General features: G+C 41.6%; 1 protein-coding gene across 1 annotated transcript in view; it reads right to left on the bottom strand.

Moving 5' to 3' along the window:
* Nucleotides 1-11,040, bottom strand: part of LOC104268708 (glypican-5-like) — a gene marked incomplete at both ends in the record, with an annotated part of 44,011 nt that extends 32,971 nt beyond the window's left edge. The window contains one exon of the mRNA XM_009868271.1: nucleotides 10,346-11,040. Within this exon, the coding sequence (XP_009866573.1) occupies nucleotides 10,346-11,040 (695 nt within the window). The remainder of the gene's footprint in view (nucleotides 1-10,345) is intronic.
* Nucleotides 11,041-14,933: the final 3,893 nt, after the last annotated feature.

Raw genomic sequence — 14,933 nt, forward strand, 5'->3', positions numbered from 1 at the left:
ACCACTCTGAAATATACACTTTGGGTTGGTTGGTTTATTGGTTTTGTTTTCAAAATCTAAACTATGATAAATGCAAAATCCGTGAAAAGCTTTCATAATTAATCTTTAAAAAAGTGGAATCAATCTGGGAACATTTACTGTTTAAATTGGCAAATCCTCTACTGGTGATCAAACAGTTAATGAAAAAAAAAAGGGAAAAAAAGCCTTAAAAGACTCAAGAGAATTAGCTGTTGCTAAAACAATTTTATGGTCCTTTCCACTTCACTGGAGGTAGTTTGTATGGCTGACTGGAATCTATTCAATGCTGTCAAACATCTAACACTCCCATAGCTAGACGCCTTACAATGAATAACAAGCAGTCTAGCTGCCAATATGCTAGAGCTGCATTTTTTACCAGGGACTAGACCCCAACCCAGCAACACTCTTAACTTCATTGTTTGATGCCTTGTTAATTTTTAAGACCAAAAATTAACCACAACAAACAGAAGTGCCAAAGTTCCAAAGCACCCCAGCTACAAAATCCATAATATTTAATAAACCGCAATAGTCAGGTTCATAAAAAAAACCTAAAATCTGCACATCTATTTTCTCTTCTTTTTTTTTGTAGTTTACATTGATTTTGTAACAGAAAATAACACTCAATTTCAGTACATGACTTACACAATCAAGGAGGCTTACAATAGGTGCCCAGAACAGAATAAAAAAGAAGTAGAAATGATGAATAAAGCATAAACAACCCTCGTTGAAACACTAAGCACATCATCCGTCAGCTCAAGTATCATCATTTCCATAAATGTTATATCCCAACCAGTGATTGTCTTGCTCACTATTGTGCTTCGAGCATGAAATCCTGGGCTCTTACCACATTCACGTTCTTCATCTTTCAGCTGCAACACTGGTGAAGCGCTGACACCGGAATCCCACTCCACGTAGGGCACAGAGAGCTCAGTGCCAGCACTGTCTCTGTGACACGATGGCTGTGCTGTCCTGGCAGCTTTACGATTACGGCTCCGAGAGTATTTTTGTTCTGGAGCTCATAGCCTGCTGCCACCAGGCCCACCCGGGTGCACCCTCCTCTTCACACGGCATCGATTTGAAGTCAAACAGGACCCAGACACGATGACTTAGGGCATACTCTCAAGCATTTTGAACTTCAGGGTGAAAATACGCATCATTCTGATCATGTGTTCGACACAGGTTACAACTTTGGGTTCTGCTTTTCGTTATCATTTTAATAAAATCACACTTCTCTGTAGAATTCCCAGGAACTCCTCTAGGAACCAAAGGTGGTGAAAAATCTCAGAGCCTGTGTGCTTGTATTACTCTTTATGGCCCTTAACACTCCTGCAGGGGCCAGGGACACTTGTTTTACTAACTACATACTTTTAAGCCTGTATTTAGAATTTATATCCATGGTATATCATTGTTTTTGTTAAACTTCGAGAAGAAAACAACAATGTACTCATGAAATGTACTTTTCAGAAATCTATTGCTCTTTTAATTATTTTCCCTAAACGAAGATGGTGAATAATAAATAATGAATTTTTTTGCTGCACTGTTTAGGCCTCTCGTTCTGCAAGCAGGTTACTATTTCTTGGCTTTCTATTTAAATTGCTATTCTTACTCTCTACATTTGGGTAACTTACTGGCTGTACCCCGGACTTTAGTCTAGGCCCGCGCAACTTCGATGAAACACCGGAATCATCCAGAATGTAACCTGTTTTGAATCAACTTGCACGCAAAATCTCCTGAGGACACTATACTACCTTGACAGCATTTGTGGTGCCACCAACACACCAAAATACCCGACGCGTTTTCCACAGGCACTTTGGGAGTGACACTAGGCTAAACAAGCGTTTCTGGAGTGTAGATGGGAAAAAGAAAAGAACGGTGCTGTGATCCCTCTCAAAGAAAGAAGCCTTTGTCAGAAGGCAGCAGACCCAAATCGCGATCATCCCCCAAACTTTCATTACAGTAATTAACCACAAACGGTTAATCACGATCAGAACTGGCCTCAGATTAAAAGCTGGCAAAAAGCTACATCCATCAATCCATTGATATGAACGTTGGACATAAACTTTCAGGTTACATGTTTACACAAAATACACGATTTAGTGAATGGAAAGTAGAACTTGAATACTGCTCCGCCAGGCAGAAAGGAGTTTTTTATCTTACTACAGATTAATGACTTGTTAAGAGTGTGGCTAAGCACTATCAGCAAGTCAGCAGCCAGCTGGGAGGTAAGAAGCGACAGAATGCCCTCGGGTATGAAAAGACACGTACCTCCAAACGAGTGATCATTTCTGCAAAAGCAAACTTAAGGCTACACAATTTATGTAAAACCAATTTTTTTCTACATGTTTAGTCAAATAACATGACAGCTGGATAATATCCAGTAACTGTCTCTCAAAACCAACTCACCGGTAATTACATGGTGGTTTTTTATACCTACTCTGATTTATAATAATTTAGGGTTTTTTGAAAATATAAGTACTTCATTTCAACCTACTTCATATTGACTCAAATGCCAAATTTCAAGCAGTTCCATCACTATAGATGAGACAATCCTTAACATCAGGAAATGAGGCTACTCTTTGGCATGAAACATCCGCGGGAAAGACAACTGTCATTAACCAACGTGGGCCAGAAAGCTCCTTGCATCCTCTTAAAGAGCTGTTCAAGACTACGGGAGCTCTAATTCTCCAGAGGACTTTTGTAACAGATGGGAGTGAGGCAAAGGCATTAAACAATTTAGATGATTATTTCCAGAAATACTTGTACAGTACTCAAGTGTCAAAATGCTTTTAAATCAAGCAAATAGCACGTGGCAAGACTTACAAAAGCTGACTACAAGAATTAGATGCTTATACTCCATGAAATTCAGTTGATTCCAGACATATAACTCCACTGCTCATTTTTAAAAATTAATTCATGACTGACCGTAAGTTGAGAGCAGTATCTTAATGAGCAGAAAGCCCAAGAGAAATAAACCAAAATTTTAATGGAGACATATTTTTATCTGTCTTATGCCACTGTGAAAACCAATCTTCTACCTTTCGCACAGAAACAGGCTGTGACATTACAAGGTGTGGCTTCAGTGCCATTGACCGGGGTACTCAAAGGTCTTCTCCTGTCCCTGGGTTCAAAGAGGATTTGAACCTCGTGTACATTCATGTAATGTTGGTTGATGAGAGCAAAATATACAAGGCCATGCCTTCCGCTGAAGTGATTGTGTCACTCAAGATCATGTCTGCAGGAGGCACTACGAAATCCGACAGCTTCAACCGGGCAACCATTCTGGCTCCATCAAGATCGTTTACAGATACCTCCGAGTCAGGCATTTCCTCAATTTTCTCTTTGCAGAGGAGGTTTCCTGCCAAGTGCTTAGAAAAAGCAAATGTCATTTTAAATAACGTTTCTAGCGCAAATATTGCACAACACAGTTTTTCCTGGATGTTTTTACGGTTGTTTTCAGCAATCTAAACACAAGGAATTGAATATACCACTTCAACCTCTGCTAAATGTGGCTCTTATTGACAGCTGGCGTTGATCACTTGAACTGGAAAACTTGCAGGAAGGAAGCACCTGAGCTCAGCTCTGAGTGTTCTCCAAAGTCTCCAGGAGTGTTTTATGATACTGTTCAATGTCTTTAATCAAGTAGTTCATTACTGGCTGGCAGAAATTCTTTGTTGCTGTGAACTCGCTCAGCACAAAGTTATTTTGTTCATAGTACTGCCATTTCCTTTTCAAATTTGTAAGCTTACCATGTGTCAATCTCCTGCCGTTGCAAGTTTGGCAGTCTTTTCTCTAAGTTCTTATTTTCCTAAAGGTGCCATTTTAAGGGGTTTAAGGTCTTTTAGTTCTCAGGATTACTTTTTTTTTCCAACTCCATTCATAACAATGTCAGACCACCTAAATTATCTTCTGTAAACCTTCCATATATGGCCGATTTTTTACCAGAAAATGTATGGCAAGATTTTATTTTATTTTTTTATTCCCAAAAGCCGCTCGCTTGTAAATTCTGGCTCAAGCCCACCACAGTAATGTGAGCATTTTGGGATACACCAATCCTGTTCTTTGACTGGCAGATGCCCCTTTCCATCCTTAAATTGAATCTACCAAACACCTACATCGTTTGCTTGTTCACTACCAAAGGTAATATATGCTGCTTTTTAGCAGGAATTATTTGTTCCAGTTAAGTGCAACATTAGACAGATCTCTGCACCTTCCAGTTGGCTAAGGGTGTAAGTGGAACTGCACCACGTATGCCTGTGTAGTGCAGAGACTCAGCCCCCAGATATCTCTAAAAACAACATGCTGCTGAAGTACTGTCCTAAGAACTGGAAAAAAATTAAAAAAATACTCATTTCTAGTTCTACCTCTATCACTGACTTTTTGTTGAATGTGAGTAAACAAATCACACGAGCTCTCTCCATTTGTTTTTCAAGATAGGACATCAAAATACAGCTATTTTATAAGAATATTGGAAGAACCAAATAGGAGACACACTTCAGTGCTTCTGTCTTCTTCTTAGACTCCTTATTACCACCCAGCTCTCTCCAACTTTACCAGCATTCCCCATCTTACCCACCTCTCGGTTAAATACCTCCAATTACTATGTCCCTGCAGCCCTCCCCTGAATTCTTCTCAAAGCTGCCACTTTCTTTTGCATTAAGTACCACGTAGTGGTCAGCAACAGCAATTTTGGAGTCAAAGCACTAGTGATGACGTAATACGAAAAATTTGAGAAATGCATTTAAAAATGGCTCCAAGGAAGCAGGTTTAGAAGACAGTGGAGAGGGGTGGGCACGTGTTTTATGACTACCGGCTACCTGCTTTGCAACAGGAAAAAATAAAAATTTAAAACCACTGATGGGAGGAGACTGGGGAACCAGCCAACAAGAACCACCACCTAAAAGTATTTTCTGTGGGTTTTTTTTTAATTGCTAATTTATTGTAAATTCTACATGATTTGCCTCACCAACTCCCAGTGACACTCCCAACTGCAAATGCCCATAGGTTGGGCAGGCATGGAAAGTCAAACTCTTTTGCGTTTCCTTCATCCCTGAGGAAAACAGCCCTTGCTACAAGGTCACGCCTTCTCATGCCTGCCTTGAATTTATTCTGAACACCACAACATTTTTAAGAAACACCACTCAAACGATCTGCCAGAAGCAGGAATCAGGAAGTCTCCTTCATTACAACCTTAAACCAACTCCCTTTAAAACATAATCAAGTATTTAGCAGATCTCTCCTCGATATTACCCATCTTTCTCCTTTATGTCTTTGCAGCTTGTGGGAACTGTCATTGATTGCTCTGGGATTTTGACAGATTGTTTTCTCTAACACTCAATAATTCTGTTCTTCACGAAACCCCTGAAATTCCTGCCATCCTGCAACTTAAATATCCTTCCCCTCTTGTGATTCTCCTGCCTCTATCTGCTCCTCTTCGCAAAGTTTATTCTTCTATCATTTTTAGAGCATTGTTATCACATTAATTGGTAAACTCGTCTCCAAGAAGTTAATTGGCTCAAGGCACAGATATTTTCTTCTTTCTCCTGATGCTTTATCTCTGATCATATCTAGGTTTTACAATCGCTCTCTATCAAGCCTTTTATTAGCCTTTGCTTTTATTGCTTTTCGACTTTTTTCTCGTGTGACAGTTGGCCATTCTAAAAATATTAGCTCTGTGGCTTTTTACATTCTCTTCATTTAATCCTTTTCCCACCATTAAAATGATAGTAACGAGGGAAGTACTTTCCGCTTACGGACTTCACGCAGCAAGAACACAGAGGAATACGTGCCTTCCCACCTTCCAAATATTTCTGCTAACACACATCACTGCATTTTCCACCATGTGGGTGGGTGGACAAGTTTCACAAGAAGCCACACGCAGAGCTGAGGTTATAGAAATACCTGGGGTAAGTGCTGAAGAGAAGGACGAGTAATTGAACCGAAGTGGAATTCAGACCATAACGTGCTTGTTCTTTGAAAACCTTGCCTCTGCCATGGCTTTGACAAACAGAGCCCTAATACACAGCAACATAAACTGGGCAGAATTTTTCTATTTTAAAGGGGTATTTGCACATGGTCTCACTGCCCTTGGAATTAAGGCACTGAGACCACCACCAAATATCAGGGCTGGCAGCCTCACGGAGCTCACTGCTGAAACGTGACCCAACGACTGCAAGTGACGCCCACAGTGCCTGCCAGCCGCCCGCGGAGTGCTGTGCACGGCCGAGGAACAAGTGACAAATCCCTACGTCCACAAGCCCAGAGGGGACCCAGGACAGCAATGCTTACCAACATGGGCAAACGCGTCTCACACGCTTCGATAATCTAGTAAATGAAGGAATCATCCTTTTGCTCTCAGACTTCAGAGCACTCCTCTGACCTGGGAAAGGGAAATACTCTGTTCCACAGATGGAGATGAATCTCTGTGCCATCCCCAGCTGGCAAAGCTAACAGGAACTCTGTGCCGGAGCAGGGCACTGACCGCTGAGCTCCTGCCTGTCCAGCGGTAAACCCATCCCACAGATCAGCCGCGCCCTTCAGATCCGACCAGGAAAAAGCAGCGCTGCTCTGCAGAGAAAATATCCAGGTCCCCTGAAAGCTAAAACTGCAGCACAGGGAGGTGCTCTGTACGTGTGGAGATGCAGATTTGCCCCTAGCAGGGCTGGGCAAATTCTGGTTCTGATCCAACAGAAATCTTTCCCTCCCTCATCTGCTGTTCCGTTTCCAGGACCTGTCCCCGTGCAGGACCGTTGGCCCACTGAAGGTGGGCTACAAGCCCAGCCCTCACTAGCCCACACCACCTTCCTGGGACTTAAAAAACAGCATTTGTTACACGACCTCGTGACACATTTTGCCAGTGGTCACATGCATTTCAAAACTGTCTCTCCTACTCCTTGTGTTTTAGTTGAAGGTATTTTACTTTTAAATAGAAAGATAATAAATCGGAAAGGTTAGTTTGGAATACAGCAATACGATAGACTGAATACATGGAAAATGAGACTGGCTTTAAAACATGACACCGACAAATAAAAACAAAGAGAAAGTCTCAAAAATTCCAAGGAGAGGCTGAACAAACTTGGTCTCTGTAGCTGGCACCAAGCAGCAGTCAGGGCTCCAAGCAATGCGAAAGACAATTAGATTCCAGCAGACAAACACGAACGCGCTGATGATGATCGCTCGTGGCGCAGACCGGGGCTGGCTCGCACCAGGTTAAGCGAGCTGGCTGCAAGCCCGCGTCACTGCGCAAATGGCCCAGCACGCTCCGGAGGAACCCGAGAGATTGCTCCTACCTTAAAGGTGACCTCTGACACGTGCTATCCCAGCACATCAGGCATTTCTCTTTGCTGCAATGGGCAAAATCAGCAGAGGCCACAGTCTCTTGAAGTTATGCACTCTTCACACAAATAGGATTAATATTGTTTTTTAAATTCATAATAATTGACTGTACTTCATTTGAGCAAAGTATCCTAAGTGCTTTGTTGGTTTATTTCACCCCTTCCTCCTGTTTTAAAGAAGACATAATCTAACTTTCCATTGTTATCATCCAGACAAACAGCAAGCTAAAAATGAACCTCAAATAATTAACTATATTGTCTATTAAAAAATATAAAATGTTTCCTAAAACGGCAGATGTGTTAACTAAGGCTGCCTCTAGGTAGATAAAAATTAGTGGGAATACTCTGCTTTCCTGAACGAATTCTCCATAGATTATTTATAAATGAATGAAACCAATTACAGCATTTTTAATGGAAACTGTACAGAAGTTAAACATTTCCACTCTTGCAGAAGCTGAAGAGCATGCTACATGAACAGAAACAGATCTCGGTGTTTTTACGAGGGGAAAGAAAAGGTATCTCCTTCTCTGGAAAAAAAAAAATAAATTCTTGTAAGTAAAAGAAACAGTAAATACCCGGGTACAAATCTCGTCAGCACAGCCCTGAAGGGCCCCAGTGTAATTGAGAATCAAACCCCAGATTCCAAGAAGCCATTTCACAGCCGGAAATCCTGAAGCTACGGATTGAACTCCTTTCCATTTCTTCAGAGAAGGAAATACAGCTTCATTAAGCTCAATTTTCTAAATAATAGTTTTCCTCTGTAACTAATCAGTAAAGTTTTTAATCAGTATCAGACTAATGCTTGCTCAAATAGCGGAACACTCTCTGTCTTCAAAATATAATCTTACCCTGCTGACAAATGAAAAAAAATGGGTGACTGAGAATAACACACACTGGCTTATAGTTTTTTGCTTTCAAACAGAAAAATAAACTTTTCTATCTTAAAGAACGGTGCCTAAAAGCCCACACAACCTTCTTCAGCACACAGAGATTTCACTAGTGAGAGAAAACAAACATAACTTTGGGGAAATAAGTATTAATGTAGTTTGAAACACAACAGCACTTTCTGAATTTATTCTGAACGAGAAAAGAAAGACATTTAAGGTTATGAGTAGGGAACTGGGGAAGACCCAAACAGAATTATTTGAGTAATCATTAAAGAAAATCCTCAGCCCTGCTGCCCGCTCCAGGACCCCCTCTCGACCCATCAAGAAGCAAATAAGTGAGTGCATGGGAATTGTGAGGGTGACAGTGCAGAATTAAGGTCTAGCATTTTGTAGGTGACAAAGGCAGTGCAGAATTAAGGTCTAGCATTTTCTAACACGCTGCATATATTGCAGGATGTATCTCTCAGGCCATTTTTGCCGGTAGTAGTCAGAAGGCTTAACTTTATTCCTAATTACTTCTGTGTAATCAGTAACAATGCCATGTGATGATTTAAGAGGTATCTACCTACAGGCTGATAACACTACTATATGCAGTAATAGTGCACGTTGATTTTCATTTCCCTTCTGGACTCACATAAATACGACATCTGAGTGAAAATTCAAGCGGATGCACCAAGGTCGTTCGTTTTGTGTTCTAGGTTTAACACTGCTTTATGGGATACGTTCTGACACAACCCCTTTGGCATTAGCAGGGTGGGGACCTGCTGTTCCGCGATGCCCATGGGCTCCAGTGTCGACTGCGCGTCATCCAAGAAACTGGACCAAAGTTTTCTTAATTTTTCATGTTTGTCCTTGGATGTAAGATAAACCAGCAGAAACAAGTGTCACTGATGAAAAAGAAAGGAGAACCTGAAGCAACATGAACTGAGATACCTACGAATACCAAGTGAAAGTTTTCTTGGTTTTCTAGAAGTGGTTGAGTTTGGTTTTTTATATTGACTGTAAGTCTCTGGCTCTGCCACACTCTAAATTTAAGAAAGCTGTGATATTAGGTATCTTGGAAGGTTACAAACATACGGGCCATTTTCTCCTAGTAAAATACATTGTTAGTTTAGAATACCCTCTGCCAGAGCTTCTTGTGGTAGAGTCCTTGAAGTATTTTTTTCTCTTATGTGATACAGAGACCAGAGCTCAGCACAGGAATTAAAATTTTAGATGTGTGCTCTTCATTCTCATTTGTTCCCTGCAAGAATTAATTTACTTTCAGGACAGGCAGATCTATTTTCTTTTTTTAGACTAGTCTTTACCTACTTAAGGCCACACTGGTACATTTTTTTCCGTTGATAGTCATGTTAAACTTCACACAGACATAGTCAGCTGCACCATTAGTCATTTCAATAATTTCTGATCTAATCCTTAACACCTTGAGAGAACACCTGTCAGTCATATGCTGCTATTATTTAAGAGATAGTTCTGCCATCCTGGTTCTTACCTCTTTAACCTACCACTTAAAAAACAAATCCAATTTTATCCTTTATTACATAAATGCTGCCAAAGAAGTTCGGGTTTTTTCATGCTCTTTTTCCAACTTCTGTGTGATGGGTGTACTCATTATAGACCTGTCCTGCCTTCCTGATGTCTCAGTCAACACAAAAATAAAGGGGTCTGCAAAAATATGAAAGTTAATTTCTTTGCTTTTATTTAGAAATGCTCTTTTCCAACCTCTTTACCAAATCCTGCGGAACGTGCCCACATATTATAAACACTGCTCCTAGAGGCAGAGGATCAGATGTTTTAGAGTATGAAAATGCATTGTTGATATCAAGTACGATATATCCCAATTTTTTTAGCTGGAAAATTCTGTAGTCAAGCCAGAGCTATCTGCTTTACTGGGTTGCTTTTCCAGTAACAAACCTCCCCCTCAACCCTTTCATTTCGAAGCAGACCCTACTGAACCCCATCATAACTATCAGCAACGTTTTCACAGGCTGTTAAAGTTCTAGTTGAAGACTGAAAACTGATGCAGAAAACACCAACCCATTTCAGTATTTATTCATGGCGTAACGAAAGTGCTAAATGGGAGTAAGCAAATAATTAAAGACTACTTACAGTAGCAGAGAGCTGTGGTCCATTCAGCTGGGCGTGCAGGATGGCTTCGTTGACAGAGTTGCGGATTCCCGTCAGTGCGATTTCCAGATCGTGTGAGGCTGCCATTTCATTAGTCAGATACTCCAGCGTGGAGATAAACTCCCTCCATGGCGCATCGAGTTCCGACACGCTGGCCAAACAGCCCCTCATCACGTTTAGGCAATATCCCACGCAGGGTCTGATGAGGGTGAGGCCCTGGCAGTGGGGGCAGTACTGCATCTTCACCAGAGCTTTGCTACATTCCTTGGCGAGAGCTGCGTGTTCAGTAGTATTGATCACTTCCATGCCCAGACTGAGGGCCTGGCTGAGCATCCTGCTTGCCCAAAGGGATTTTGACAGCTCTGTAACCATGTTTTTAGAATAGCGTCCAAACGGATTTATGTCTTGCCTTGTGAGCCGCAGACACTCCGTGTAGTCCTCTGATAAATCTGTAATTCCGGGGTTTATTAGCCGACTGTACACCAGAGGAAAGAGACTGTCAAAGAACCGTAATACTGCACTTTCCACTGTAGTTTCTGCACCCAGAATGTAGAGAGAGATGTCTGTAAAAAGTTCTTTAACAGGCTCTGCGGCTTCTTTCGCCATAGGTCTGTAAGCTGTCTCAAACAGGGAACTTGTGCGGTTTTCAGCAAAGCGAAGCAAAGACTCAAAGGCCTCTAAAAAAAGGGACGGGGAGAGAAAGAATTGGGAGTTAATAGCAAGCACCTGACATCTTAGTCACAGGACTAATCCTATCCTGAACAGGAGCATCAATAGTTACACAAAATCTGCAGTATGAATACACTAATAATTAATATAGCTTTCATCAGCAATAGAATTCGTAAGACAGCTACGTATTACATGTGCATGATAAAGGCAACACACAAATATTTTATTTTCAAAAAGATGACTGGATTCTCACTAGCTAAACCCTGACCCAAACTCCAGGGAGCCATGAAGGACTTGCACAGACTCCCATGGGCAGAGGCGGGACCGTGCGAGATGCTTTTTGTAGGTGGCACAGCGTTCGGGCAGTTAAACTACCGACCATTTCCAAACCACCCCTCTGGTTATCTCACAAGCTTTCACTGAGCTAAACACAAAAAAGTTTTGTTTCACAGCAAGGTGAGTGGGTGGGTGAGAGGCACTTCTTTTAAGATACAACTCAAGGATGAAGGAAAGATGCTGTTTGAATAAATTCTCTCCCTGTTAGCATCCACTAGGTCCGGATACCAGCCAGTGGTTGGGCAGGGCTTGGCATCAAGTGTAGCAAAATCAAAATAAAATAATATAGTCAGGAAAACAGTATCTCCTACAATTATTCAATTACACTATTTTCAAGAGGCTTAAAAAAAAAAAAGTATTTAGGAATGCATTTCAAATTGCAGAAGGCAAATATTCTACACCCAAAACACTGGTCAAGGTGCTACAATTCATAAAAGGGCAAAGGAAGGGATCAGTCCCCAAGATTATTTTTTATGACACCAAAGACAGTAATCCACACCATTCCCAGTGCTTTCCTTGGGAACTCTACAACAAAAAGCCTCCGACACAAATCAGTCTCTGGATGGCGAGTGGCTCCAGTCAAGGCGGGAGCCCTCTCCTTGTAGACCTCCTGAGGACTGGCCAGATAATGGGGTTTTCAGTCTAATCCCGCTCTGCATTCATCGGAACATCACCGTGCAACTCGCTGCAACGGAACACGAACCCAAGTGGCGCAAAGATCAGCCCAGCAAAGGAGCAGATACAATACTGGAAGTCATGATTAGCCTCCGCTGCAAAGGTTTGTAGAAAAGCCTTCTCACTGCCTTCCTCTGTTACATCTCCCTGGGCAACTAACTTGCTTGTTATGATAAGCATTACAATCCCTTTACCACAAAATGTGATTTAACTAGGCAGATAATACAACATATCTCATTGTGCATTAAATCATCAGCATTTCACACACGCGCGCACTGTATCCTTCTGCCAGAGAATCACTTCAGCGTTCCCACTGGTATTACAGCAATGCATACTCTGGGAGTGCTCATAAAATCCTAGAAATTAAGAATTCAGGTGCACTTCAGCTGAAAAAGAGGGAAGTTCATCCTCAGGCAGATAAAAGCCAAGTTTCAGATTGAAGTAGACTTTTGCAGCTGACAAAAATTCTGAAAATCGGATTTATAACAGAAACATTGACGCAGTCTACACTGTAGCACAGTTAGCTGTGTGCTGCTGCACATTATGGAAAGTTTTTTGTTTGTCACATCACCCCACGTGTTTATTTCTTCTTTCATAGAGGAAGCCTAAACGTCATTTTCATTTATCATACTAAAAAGGCAATGGAAATATTCAAAATATTTTAGATTTCCTCCTTTGACTGCACATGCTCTCTCATGGATATTCAGCTTCTCATCAGATTGTGGGAGCAGGGACAGTTCCCTATAACACCAACAGAGCCTGACACTCGCTTTGCCTTCCACATCTATAAAAGCAGAACACAGCAGGCATCATCCTTCTTATCTAAAAACTAAATTATATGAATTTGCAAATGTGCCAGTATCCTTATTGTCCTGAGAAATAATAGCCTCAGTGAAAGATGAGAGCAAAACAGTCGATCACAACATACATCCCCCAAAAAATAGATATTAGCAGCTTCCTAGGACAGAAACCACATAGCATTTTATTTTCAAACCTCTGAACTGTGAAAATTCTGCATTCATTTAAATAAAATTCTGCATTATTGAAACAAGTATGAAATCAAAATATTTAATTGCATCATTTATTTTTCATTGTATAAGAGGAAAAAACGTGACAGTACATAGCTTCATTCCCCCTGCAAAAAGAGCTTTAACATCAAAAATATGGCATAAAAAATTTAGAAATTCTGATTGTAGATCAGCAAACACCCATAAGGTACCATTTGCATCCTTATCACCACTGGCTGGACACAAAAACAAGTCTCGTGCTTGCAGGCACTCAAGCAATGACATCCAAGAAGAAAAGGTATTTTTTCATTGTTAAGGCATTTAGAGATGTTTGAGACAAACTGCTGGATCAGCGGGATATTCTTAGATTTTTAATTAGAAATAACGGGGCTTCACGCAGTGCAACGGTTTTGTGACACCGGACAGCTTGCATTCTGGTTGTGCAGAGCAGGCAACCTTAGCATCTTGTTTTAAAAGTGATTGATTATAAGCTTTGAATGCACCTTGTCTGGTGCTTTGCATGGGGTTTCTACACCCCAAGGAAGGTGTAACCACTATCTGAAAACTGGGTGCTCACCTGTGCAGTCAAATACAGCAGACTTCAGACATTTATGAACTTGCAAAAACCTGAATTCTAAGCCTACGCACGGGGAGAAACATTTCACAGCCTTTGGCTTCAACTTCCCCACCAGCAGCAAAAATTGCAAACACAATGATTGGGAACAGAAATAAGCCGTAACCAAAATCCCCCCGAATTTGATGGAGACATTATATATCTTTTGTCCTCCTTTAGCATCAAAAATAAATAGCAAGGTGGAGAACAAGGTTTGTTCTCATGTTCCTCAAACAGCCCTATTTAATCTAATGGTACAGGGAAAGCGAAACGACAGTCAGCTTTGGCTCTTGAGCTAACACACTGCCGACCGCTCGAGTGGAAGTCAGGTAACATCTCCTTCCACCCGGAGAATTCTGTGCAAACTGTTTATCACATACAGTAGACTTGACACCACCACTGACGTGTTCGTGACGCTCAAACCCAGCTGATCTAATAGAGCTCGCCTCTGGGAACTTCACATCTCAACTGCTGGTGTCTGAAAATCAGCTTCTGGAGATGAGCCACGCTGGTTTGGCTGCTCCACCAGCAGCACCGAGCTCGCTAGGTCAAGCAGGCAACCAGTTTGCTCGCTGGGCTTCTAGCCTGGTTCCCAGCATTGGTATACACTAAAAATTGTATTATGCTCAGTCTAACACACAGAGATGGAAAAGCATTGCTTTGCACATACAGCATCCACGCTTATTCATCGTGAGCATGGCACAGGGTGGGTTTGGGTGAGAGCTTCCTTCCGACAGAAGTACACCCAGCCTGACACAGAGGGTGTTTGACTTCTTTCAAACCGGACAGCAGCTACATTTTGTGTACCTAATGCAGCGAAAATCTCAAACTATTCCTGACTTACCTCACGCCAGCATTTGCACCACTGACATGTTTGGTGGGACTTAATCCTGCTTTAACCCTGATTTAAGACATCTGAGTATGTCAGAAGAAGCTACAGAATTTGTTTCTGCTAAAGGAAGGAAGATTCGAGGCATGTATCACTCTGCCCAACACTGGTGTACCAGCATTTTCCAACAATTTCCTCTATTTTTTCCCTACCGAAAAGTCTATTTGGAAAAAGAACAAGTAGATTTTAAGTAACGGTAGAGGCAAAGATGCAAAACTGCCACACATCAATTTACCACTCTTTCTGCCACAGAAACCTTTCTGGGTGTGTTCTGAGGAACTATTTACTCTTTCAGGCTCCCAGACACACGGCAACAGAGCCTCAAGGAAACATCTCAACAGAACGATTCACTCAAGTGCTTAGCGAGTCTGCGCACCCATG

Source organism: Apaloderma vittatum, unplaced genomic scaffold (assembly GCF_000703405.1).
Source record: "Apaloderma vittatum isolate BGI_N311 unplaced genomic scaffold, ASM70340v1 scaffold9654, whole genome shotgun sequence".
Taxonomy (NCBI): domain Eukaryota; kingdom Metazoa; phylum Chordata; class Aves; order Trogoniformes; family Trogonidae; genus Apaloderma; species Apaloderma vittatum.